Source organism: Cetorhinus maximus, chromosome 1, assembly GCF_964194155.1.
Source record: "Cetorhinus maximus chromosome 1, sCetMax3.hap1.1, whole genome shotgun sequence".
NCBI lineage: Eukaryota > Metazoa > Chordata > Chondrichthyes > Lamniformes > Cetorhinidae > Cetorhinus > Cetorhinus maximus.
Genome location: NC_135879.1, coordinates 188,349,035 through 188,361,337, shown reverse-complemented (window position 1 = coordinate 188,361,337; position 12,303 = coordinate 188,349,035). Strand labels below are relative to the sequence as shown.

At 40.0% G+C, this 12,303-nt stretch overlaps 1 protein-coding gene across 4 annotated transcripts in view; it reads left to right on the top strand.

Annotated features, from left to right (window-relative positions):
* LOC144685960 (talin-1) overlaps positions 1-4,016 on the top strand; it is a 255,104-nt gene extending 251,088 nt beyond the window's left edge. For all 4 annotated transcript variants that reach the window (XM_078551056.1, XM_078551029.1, XM_078551047.1 and 1 more), the window contains 2 exons: positions 1,784-1,912; positions 2,376-4,016. In XM_078551056.1, the coding sequence (XP_078407182.1) occupies positions 1,784-1,912; positions 2,376-2,507 (261 nt within the window). In that variant the 3' untranslated portion in view covers positions 2,508-4,016. The remainder of the gene's footprint in view (positions 1-1,783; positions 1,913-2,375) is intronic.
* The last annotated feature ends 8,287 nt before the right edge of the window (positions 4,017-12,303 follow it).

Sequence of the window (12,303 nt, the reverse complement as noted above, 5' to 3'; positions counted from 1 at the left end):
TTGTACAAAAGGTACACAGCACTGTCTGCTCAGATTTAGCATAGTGTCATCTAGTGACAGAAATGGAGTATTGTATCAATGGAGTATCATAATAACAAAAACAAAAATTGCTGGAAAAACTCAGCAGGTCTGACAGCATCTGTGGAGAGAAAGACAGAGTTAACGTTTTGAGTCTGTACGACTCTTCATCAGAACTCCATCATATAATAACCTTTTGGACAAAAATCTGATTCTCTACACTTGGTCTTCGAAACAGGGTTTGCTTCTAGCTTGATCCAAGACATGTAGGCCCATGGATTCAAATAAGTAATACTTTATGCTTCGGAGGCATCACATTTTGGAAAGATGCTAGGATTATTTTGATAAATATATAACTGTTAAATTATATAACAAAAAGTCAATTTAACTTTTTTCAAATATGTCAATTTTAAGCAAGTCTCCTATTGAACATTTCTGTTCTGTTAATATTTAGCGTTTAGAAAAATCTTTGCTCAAACTGTCATGCTTTTTAATCAGGATTAATTAGTTCTTAAAGTACATTATTTTCCAAAGCAAAGATTTATTGTGTTTTATTAATTGCTGTTCTAAAAATACAATAAACCCAACTGTTTTACAAACTGACTAAGTTCCATGCATTGCAGATTATCAGTAGTTTAGCCTATTGTGAGGAAATTCTAAACAAACTTTAGAAACTCTTGGCTCTTTAATGCTTGTTTTCAGTAAATGTTCTTTATGAATAGCCCGATTTAAAGTTCTGAGGCCAAGCTGTCTTTGCACCACGTGGTGTGGTACTGAATTGTTCAGACCAAGAAGGTCCCTGATTGGCCTGTGCTGTGTTAGGGAATCTCGACATGAAAGGTGGAAGAGAGTACTGAAATTAGTCTCAAGGATCCTGGGCTGCTATCTGATATTTTCTGAACTTCCTGCTTCTGATTAATGACTCGTATCAATTTGTTGATTCACCCCTTCATTGGAATGGCCTGTTGGCAGCCACTGTCCAGATTAAAAAACGATAAATGGTAACTTGAATGGAGGGCACTCAGGACAATGGTACTGGTTGGAAACTGCAACAAAGTGTAAGAGCATGTTCTTGCGTTCATCGCCAGTTTCAGGACAGGAAGGTAGAGATGTTCAGGGCGTTCCAATGTGCAAGTGGTTTTCAAATTCTGTTATTAGCCAAAATCACATGATGCTGTCAAGGATTTGGAAAATTTCAGTTCTTTGAACCACAAATCTTGTTTAGCTTTAGTGTGTTTCTGGTTATTGCACTTTTACTACAAGGCTGTGAATTAACAGGTTATGCTGTGACAATATGCACACTAGTCCTGAATTTGGAGGAAAAGCAGCAAAAATCCTAAAATTGTACTTAAAGTTGGACAAGTGGATGAACCTCTGCAGAAATTGTCTCTCCTTTTGTCATCTAATACTGTGTCATTGTGGGTTGATTCACCTGTAATAATATCACAACATTCCTTTATCAATTCACTTGCATAAGAGTTAATATGATTTACCCTTCCTTTTTTATAATAATGCTTCTTTTTTGGCATTTAATTTTTAGAATCTGATAATTTATAGAATAATTGAGGAGACCACAGATGATCTTTTATAACATTGCATTCCCAATAATTTTATTGCAACAGTTTATTTCACCCAATTGCATTTAATATTCAGGAGGAAGGCTTTATTGTGGAACTACGTTAGGTCGGACGCTCTTCCAATGTTGACAAGCTCTAGCGCTATCGTTTTCATTTTGAACTATTACTTAGACTGTGCTTTTTTGTAGACTGCAGGTAATGCTGTGAAGAGAGCATCTGACAACCTTGTGAAAGCTGCACAGAAGGCTGCAGCATTCAATGAGCAAGAAGAGGAGAATGTTGTCGTCAAGAGTAAGATGGTTGGTGGCATTGCACAGGTGAGTCAATTGATTTAGTTGGGTGTAGCAGTAGTTATGTTACTGGACTAGTAATCCAAAGATCGATCATTCAGATTCCATCATGAGAGTTTGAGAATTTGAATTCAGTTCAATATAGTCTGAAAGTACAAAGTAACCATTAAGCTGTTGGACTGTCGTTAAAACACAACTGGTTCATCAATGTCCTTTAGGAAGGGAAATCTGGTCTCCTTGCCCAATGTGGCCTATATGTGACTCTTAGTGTTACACCAACATTGACTGACTCTTAACTGGCTGCTGAAGTGGCATAGCAAAGACTAAGTTATATCACCACTTTGTCAGAGAGAGACAGATGGTAAATGCTGTCCTTGCCAGTGACACCCACATCCTGAGAAAGATGAAAATTTTAATTACTCAATGTAGGAAGTTGCTATGATGTGTTCTAGTTACCTTAAGGAATTACACCTGCTTCTTTCTTTAACAGATCATTGCAGCCCAGGAAGAAATGCTGCGAAAAGAGAGAGAACTTGAAGATGCCCGTAAGAAGCTAGCACAAATTCGGCAGCAACAGTACAAATTCCTTCCTTCAGAACTTTGTGACAAAGAGGAAAATTAACTGCAATCTACTTAAAACAGTTAACTGCTGGTCTTGGCCAAGCATCTAGTTTAGCAATCAAACAACTAAAGATCTGATCCAGATAAATGAGTGTTTGGCCACATTTTTCTTTCTAAGTGTTCATGCAATAGTTTCTTTTGCAATTTCGCAATCTGTATGGTTACGGTGCAATAGGCAATCACTTGCTATGGTTTTCTGCATCCTATAAATAATCGTTCTGTACATGATCAATCATGTTTAACATGTTATATTTGCTCTTAAGCACAGAACGGAATGATTAATGTCTGCATGTGCGTATGCACTGGTATGAGAAATGAAATGTACTGTTACAGTATTGATACAAATTTGCTGTAAAGCCTATGTATGATATCTTTTTTAAGTTTATGGAGTCAGAAGGTATATTTGATTATTCCAAAGATGTTGCACAAGAACTGTGCATCCCAATAGTGAATGGTTTGAAGCCCATGTAAGCCCAGAGTTAATAAATGGGACAACCTAAACAATATGTCCATTCATGATTTCTAAACTCCATAGTGACTAAACGATACATATTATTAAAATTCCATAATGGAAAAATACTCCCTATAATAGTAGTGTTGCCTTAAATCAGGTTGAGAAATGCTGTGTTTTGAGGGAAATTAATGTTACTTTCTAACTTTCTATTTTTTAACCAGATGTATATGAATAAGACAGTATTTCAGCAGGGTGCCTTACAATCAGACGGTGCTTCTTTAATCTGCTTTTGGCCTTTAAGATTGCTGTGTTTCCAGTAAAAATTGGAATACCTTTTTGTTAAAAAGGGTTCCAAGTTCAAAATGTGGTGTGCTCCACAAATTTACTTTGTTTTGAAGATATTGTAAGATGTTGCCTAAAATTGAATTAATGCCAGACATTTAACAACTAAAATACTGAACCGCAAGCTGAGTGGGGCATGCTTAACAGTTTGACACAAAAAGTACATGCTTCTGCACTTAATTACTTTTAATTACTTTCATTCAACTAGCTTTGGGTTTTTGGTCTCCTCTTGCATAAACCTTCACATTCTCTTGTTTTGGCACAACACATTCAAATGCTTATATTTGTAATTTAAATAAGTGAACAACTTAATCGCAATAACATAGGCCTATATATGCACTTAACAGTTATGCACATCTTTCCTGTTACAAATTTCTTTTTGTAATTAAGTTTACATGCTGCATTAATGGGAATTTTAGGCAATCGTGCATAATGTTTCTGTCAAATACTACTAGTTACTGGAAACACACATTAGGTGACTAGAAAACTTCAAACGGCGAGTCTACTTCTATTTTGCAGAACCACCTCATGTTCACATTTATCTTGCAAATATAACTTGTTACTTATGCTCCATTGCCTTTAAATATCACTTTATTTTGATACAATATGCTTCTAATAACATTTGATGAATACCAATTTTCCAATACAATTTGAATGGCTACTTATGTTTTTATTTTACAATTTATTTGGTTAATAAAGTTGGTTTTCACTATGGCTTGGATTTTGTGCAATTTCAACTTTCTATTTTACTTCTTTGGGAGTGAGTTAGAGAATGCCCTAGGTACATAGCACTAGGGTCTATTTATATATAAAATCAAGGTGCCTACTGTCATTTTAAAATTTATTCCCTTGCATTGAACTATGCTTGTAATTCAGTCCTTTTGAAGTATATTGTATTACAGCCTATTTTTCTCGCACACTATAGGGAATTAGACAGAACATATGGGTCTTAATAGAAGATATTCATGTGCACACTGCTGTTAATTTTGATGTCACAAGTCAAGGTCAAACCCTAGTCATCTCATTGATAATAGACATTCACTGTAACCCTTTGTGCCTTGCCTATCCATCTTGGCACTTTATACCATACACTCTGAATTTTTGTAGCAAGGCCCATGTGAACCCATTTATCAAGCGTCTTCTAAAAGTCCATATACACAAGTGATGCACAGCTGCCAGCCTGTGGTCGGCAGCTCTTGGGGCTGGTGGGGGAGGGCAAGGTTTTTGCCGCCAGGGTCCTTGATCCTGGGGACGGCCCAATGCTGCCCAATTAATTGCCTGATTGGCACTTAGTGTGGCAGGCCTTCCTGAAAGTAGGCGAGACCCCCATTGCCAACAGTAAATACAACCCCAGGTTCTGTTTTTGCATCCCCTTTAAAATTGTGCTACTTAATGTAGTCTCTCATTCTTCCTACTACAATATCACTTCATACTTTTCTGCATTTTCTGAATTTCATCTGCCTTGTGTCTGCCCATTCCACCAGCTGTGTATGTCACTTTCTTAAATTTGCAGATCCATGTCTTCTGCAAATTTTCAGATTATCTCCTGTAATGTTTGGTCTGGATAATGTAAGTGACATTTGTGCCAGACAACAGCCACCTCCAGTAAGGGAGCCTAACCACCACCTCTGTTCAATGACATTACAATCACCATCCTGAGGAATCGCCATTGACCAGAAACTTAACTGGACCAACCATAGAAATGTGGCTACTAGAGTAGCTTAAATATTGGGTATTCTGCAATGGAATTGTCTACCTATTGATTCCCAAAAGGCTCTTCACCTACTACAAATCACAAGTCGAGAGAGTGATGAATTCACTCCCCTGGATGGGGGCAGCTGCGAGAACACCAAAACCCTGACACCATCCAGGACAAAGTACTTCGTCCACTAGCCTAAATATCCCTCTGCCACTTTCGAGCAGTGTTAAATAGTGATTAATGCCCACAACCTGCTCCATAGCCAGAATTCTCTAACTAGGTCATAGATCTACTATTTGTCTAATTTTATTTTTGGATTTTAATAAATTGACATTGAGGAATGTATTGTCCAAGCATCTTGTTGTAGGAGTTAAAAAGGGCGTATGCCACCTTTTTACTTTGGTTTTGAAGATGGTGTTAATTTTGTTTTCATCTACATTGATTGCTAGCTTAGTTCAGAGTAGAAAATACAAATTGAAGTACCATTTTAGTGAAGTCTTTTCTCACAGCAGGTCCACTATGAAGTTTGCTTATCACATTTGGCTGCTATGCAGATTAATGGTTCTGAAAGAGACTATTTTGAAGCTAAATGTGGTTATGATTTTCAGCTTTTGTAATTCAGTCACAGCAAATGTGCAGGTAATTTGCCATAAATGGTCAAGAACTTACAGTGCAGCATTATGCACACAGACTAATGATACAGATTCCAAGCTCCCACTGCTTGGCATTGGATCTGACCTGGGCTTTGACTCAAGGTTTTGCGTCAGGCTGGTGTAAATAGATGATGCAAATCTCCTGGTATTTTTTGAGGAGAATATTTCCACTATGTGCTCTCCTTTAATACATACTTTCTACCTTTCTCAGCTGAAAGCCCTGACTTGTACGCAGACCTTGTGTCAATTGGTTGCTTTGAGAGGAGTAAAAGTCACAGATGAGCTGAATTCCTCCCTCACTGACTCTGCGTATTTTCACTTTCCAACCGAAATCACTCAATAGCAATTAGGAACAAAAAAACTTGATTTCCCTTCAGAGCCCAAGAATACTGAGACAATTGTCTCCCTGCAGCCAACAAGCTGAATTAACACAGTTTGGAATTCAAACCTAGGATGATCTTAGTTTGCATAGCTCATTTCAACACCTGACAATAGATGAGTAACTGTGAGGAGAGCGCTGGTTTATCATTTAACAGCATAACTTCAATGGAGAAGCTATTCTCACATTCTTGAAGGGAGCTGAGTTGCATTCCTGAAGATTGCTGATCCTTTAAGTCTGTTAAACTTTCAAAATTGTAACACTGCAGGTGGGTACATTGACAGCATACTGGGATATATTTGTGCCGTAGTTTTGCATAGTTGGTGTTCTTAAGAGCTGCAGAACTGGGTGGAGACAATCATAGAATCAAACAGCATAGCAGGAGGCTGTTCGATCCATCATTCCTGTACCAGATCTTTTCAATTAGTCACACTCCCAGGTTTTTTTTCTCATAGCCTTGTGTTAAGACCGGGATGGGAGGAGAGTGCTGTTGATCCAACCCCGCTACTCCACGGGTCGCAATGCTGGTTTAAAAGTTTGATTCACTCACCAAAATGGCCAATCATTTATCTTAGACGCAGAATAAAAGAGACTTTAACCAGGCTTCCTTCAATAAACAACAAACTTATTAGTTTATTATAAAACTAGTCCTGTCAAATAGAAAGGCAAAGCTTATTACCATACAGTACGGAATATGAAAGTATACTAATATGCCCTAAGTCTCACACAAACACATGCCAAAAATAAAATAGAGGAATTCTGCCAAAGGTTAAAAGTCAATGGCTGAAGGGAAAAGGAAAAATGATGGAGTCCTTGAAATGACGTCCGGGTTATACGGTTGGTGTCTCAGTGCTGATCTGCGAAATAGTCAATGACTCTTGCACTGCTTTTCAGGTGGACTCAAGGGATACTTGCAGGTACTCTATTCCAGCACATGGCAACTTAGAAGCGACATATTCATTTCCAGCTCTGGACTGCAAAAAGGCTGCTGTCTTCTTTCACAAGCAGTTGGTCCTTTCTCTCCTCAAAGGAAAATGAAGACCAGAATTTTATGCTTCCCCCACTGGCAGATTTTTAGGCTTATTACGGTATGGGAATAAGCTTTGCCTTTCTATTCAACAAGACTGGTTTTATAATAAACTAATAAGTGTTGTTTATTGAAAGAAGCCTGGTTAAAGTCTCTTTTATTCTGCTTCTAACAGTAGCGAAGATAAATGATTGGCCATTTTGGTGAGTGAATCAAACTTTTAAACCAGCGTTGCGACCTGTGGAGTAGTGGGGTTGGATCAACTGCGCACTCCTCCCATCCCGGTCATAACACATGGCAATGGGACAAAGTCCAGGGAGTGTGACTAATTGATAAAAGATCTGGTACAGGAACGATGGATCAAATGGCTTCCTGCTGTACTTTTAGATTCTATAATTGTCCCTCTGGGTTCCCACCCACCCGGTTCCCACCCACCCGGTTCCCACCCACCCTAACCACACAGCGATTTTATGCTGGGGTGGGCAAGCCCCCAGACAGGAAGCCCACCCTTGCCCCAATTTTAGGCCACTTAAGGGCTGTTTCTCGGCTGTCAGGAGGATTAAAGTTGCGTGGGGGAAGGCTGAAAGAGTTACATCCTGGGCGGGGTTGGCAGGGGCACCTCCATCAGAAGCCACCTTCTGTAGCTTCCTGTACACGCAAATGTTCCACACTGTGAGCCCGACTGACAATCTTAAATTGGTTGTCAGCGTAATTTTTAGCACATTGAGGATTATTTAGCAAATATTGTCCAATTGCGGAATCACATCTAATGTTGGACACTGTGTTTTGAATCTTGCAAGCAAGGGCTGGTTGGGTACGGTCTGTACCTTGCCCATTGTGAACAGCAGAAGGGATATGCTGTTCGACACTATCTGCCAATCTTTGGGACATACGGCCTACACACCTAGCATCACACTGGCACTGAAATGCTGCCGTCAAGCCAAAATGACATTCTGCCTATTGCACAAGTGAGTAATGTGTATGAATTTCAGTGTCAGTGTGATTCTAGGTATGTTGGCTGTACATCCCAAAGACTGGCGGATCGTATTAAACAGCATGTCCCTTCCGCTGTTTGCAATGGACAAGATGAAGACCATACCCACCCAGCCAGCCCGTGTTTGCAAAACTCAAAACACAGTATCCAACATTAGATGCGATTCCATGATTGGACAACATTTGCTAAATAATCCTCAGTGTGCTAAGAATTACGCTGACATCCAATTTAAGATTGTCAGTCAGGCTCACAGTGTGGCACATTTGGAAGCTACATATATTAATACACAGGGCCCTGTTCTTTGCAGACAGAAAGAAGATGTACAGACATTTTGCACCTGTTTCAGCTAAACAAAATAAGTGACAGCCATTCGCTGGTTCATTCCTAGGGCAATGTCTTTACCAATCATAGTCAAACTGCCTGGTTTAAATTTCAAACAATACTTGGCAGTTAAATCAACTGATCAAAATCAACTGGTGCATTCTCCATGACAACTCCTCTACCAATCAGAATTCACTTGCCAACCAATCAGCACTCTTTTCTCATACAGTATAATTATTTTGTTTCCCCTGACATTGATATTTTCTTGCAAATTATCCTGATGAATGCAAGACAAAAAGCTTTGAGAAAAAAATGTCTCTTTTTCAGCAATACTCAAGTTCTGCACTATCAAAAGACTATTTAATAAATATGACCATTAGAGTGTGAGAGGGTCAAACTGTGTGTCCGTCTCACTTTCAGTCTTGGTGCCCATTCGCTCACCCTCACCCACTGTGAGCGTGGATGTAAATATCTGTTGGTATGTGGAGATGAGGGTGAGTAAGAATTCTGAGACTGGGAGTAAGCCACACATACACACACACATACACACACACACTCTCTCTCTCTCTTTCTCTCACACTCTGACACACAATCCCACTCTCATACTCTTCCTCACTCTCACACACTCACATTCTAATTCTCTCTCACACACGCATTCACTCTCTCTCACATGCATTCACACACTCTCGTACATACATACTCTCTCCCTCTCACACTCACTTTCTCTCAAACTCTCACTCTATCATGCTCTCACTCTCTCTCACTTTCTTTCTCAAACTCTCTCTCTATCATGCTCTCACTCTCTCACACACTCACTATCTATTGCACACACTCACTCTCACATGCATTCAATCTCTCTCTCTCTCACACACTCACTCTTTCTCTCATAATTTCTCCCATATACACACACAAACATATACACCAGCCAGCCTTTTCTCCCATCCCTGACCCCAGACTCCGCGGCATCTCTCCGCCAGGCCTTGCAGCCAGTGTCTCAACACCGGGCCTCCGCAGTCTCTCTTTCCCCCATGGTCCCCGGCAGCCTTTCCTTCCCTAATGGCTCCACAGCCTCTCCTTCCCCCGTGGATCCACAGCCTCTTCTCCCACCGTGGCCCCACAGCCTCTCCTTCCCCAATGATCTGCACAGCCTCTTGTTTTCCCATGGCCGCTACAGCCTCACAGCCTCTCCTTCCCCCATGGCCCCACAGCTTCTCTATCCCCCACTTGGCCCCACAGCTTCTCCTACACCTGTGGCCCCGGCAGCCTCTCCTTCACCACCCATCTTCCGAAAACCTCTGTTTTTCTCCAGTATACTCTCTGCTACTGGTGTTCACTGCCCCTCCAATTGCAACCTGTTTCTTTCTCCACATTTGCTGTGAGCCTATCAGCTGCCGATGGGGGAGAGGAATGGCCTGTGATTGGAGGAGCAGCCCCTTGCAGAATTTTCAACTTTGTTTACCTGTCTGACTGACATTTTGAACAATGGTTCTGGAGCCCACATAGAATGGTTTCAGGGCCACAATCTGACCTGCAGGCCACCTGTTGGACAAGCCTGTACTACATCTACTGGTTCCCCTTTAGCCACCCACTTGTTATATCCTCAAAGAACTCTACTAAATCTGTCAAACGCAATTTACCTTTCACAAAACCATGTTGACTCTGCCTGATGGTTGATTTGCTAAATGTCCTCCTACAACCTCTTTAATTATGTATTCCAGCATTTCCCCATTGACAGATGTTAGAAAAACTGGCCTTTGATTTCCTGCTTTCTGTCTTCCCTCCTTTCTTGAATAATGTATTGCACATGTAGCATTCCAATCAGCCAGGACCTTTCCAGAATCTAAGAAATTTTGGAAGATTACAACCAATGTATCCATCATCTCTGCAACAACTTTCTTTAAGACTTTAGGAGGCAGGCCATCAGGTCCAGGGGACTTGTCAGCCTCAGTTCCATTATTTTCCCTAGTGCTTTTTCCCTTGTGATCCTGATTGTTTTATGTTCCTCTCTCTCTTTCACCCGACCCTCCCCCCCGCACACCCCCCACTCCCACGTCATCTCCCCGCCCCCGTGTTGTCCCCCCGCCATTCTTGGGATGCTTTCTGTGTCCTCTACTGTGAAGTCAGATACAAAATACTTGTTCAAAGACTCTGCCATTTCCTTGTTTCCCATTACTAATTCCCCGCCTCTAAGGGGCAATTGCTCAATGTTGCTACTCTCTTCTTTTTCATATACTTGGAGAAGCTTTTACAGTCTGTTTTTATATTTCTTGTTAGTTTTCTCTTGTACTCCCCTCTTTATTTTTTTGTCACCCTTAGCTGATTTCTAAAATTTTCCCAATCTTCTGACCTAACACTAGTCTTTGCAGCATTGTACATTTTTTCTTTAAATTTGATATTATCCTTACCTTCCTTAGTTAGCCATGAATGCACCTCCTTGTAGAGTCTTTTTCAATGGAACATATCTTTGTGGGGACGTATGAAATATCTCTTTAAATGTTTTCCACTGCTTCTCTACTGTCTTAGCTTTTAACCTATTTTCCCAAGTCCACTTTAGCCAACTCTGTCTTCATACCCTTGTAATTTCATTTATTCAAGTTTAAGACACTAGGTTCAGACCCAAATTTCTCACCCGTCAAACTGAATATGAAATTCTATTACATTATGATCACTCTTACCTAGAGGATCCTTTATAATTAGGTCATTTTTTAATCCTGCCTCGTTATACATCATCAGGTCTGAAATAACCTGTTCCCAGGTTGGTTCCAGAACATATTGTTCTAAGAAACTGCCCCAGGTAGACTCTATGCACCCTTCTTCCAGGCTACCTTTGCCAATTTGATTTGTCCAATCTATATGAATATTAAAATCTCCCATAATTATTGCAGTGCCTTTCCTTAAAAGCTCCCATTAATTTTTGATTTGTACTCTGTCCTACAGGCCTGCTAGCATCTGAAAGAGAAAAGGTGGTTAATATTTTGGGCAGAAGCTTTCCATCTGAATGAGCGTAATTAATGTATTTTAACTACCTTTTCATTGGTTAAGTTTATGAGCTTTCTTGAATGCAACATACATTCCAGCATATTCACAACATATTTCTATGTCCAGTGATGAAACCCATGTTTCTGCTCTCCCAGGTATGAATGATTACCTCAAGATCAGTAACCAAAGAACGTACAATAAATATTGGCTCGGTATGCAGCTCAGTGTTGAGTCTGAATTTTTGTGTGCGTGAATGGCATAGCTAGAACTTGATTATGGGCCCACAAATTAACGTGGGATTTTTTGCAGTTTTTCAATTTATGCATTGCCAACCTTCACATTGCATTATACATATCCAATATCTTCCTCTGCCCTAGACTTCAAATTTTTTAAATATTATTTCCTCTCAAGTGTAGTAAAGTGTTGTGAGAACAGCTCATGGTGGTATTCTCAACCTACCCTCTCCACTGTTGCATTTGCCCATTCTGAAGCCAAATTTAAAAAGCTGCTCACTGGACTAATCATGTTTAAGCTGAATCACCACCACCTTTAATAGAGAGATAACACTCCTGGCCACTCTTAAACAAAATTAAAACTTTCTGTTTTTGTTTTAAAACTTAACAAGGCAGTGAACAACGCTTTGTGTATGAACACTTCCCTTGTTATTGCATAGAGTGCAACCTATAGATAATGATGCATCTCTGGTCTGTGGCTCCACAGCTACTGCTCTGAGACTCATACCTGTGGTATGCTGACACAATAAGGCTGGGAATTGTCATCACATAGATAAAATAATGCATTGATCAATACTGTCAACCTTTACCTTATATGGATTCTCTCTCAAAGTGGATAAAGCTATAACTCCTTTCTGCAAGGGGATTCTCAAGGTGAAATACACCAGACTAACAAGTTCTCAAAAGTGTATCAATTATCTTGTTACTGATCTGTC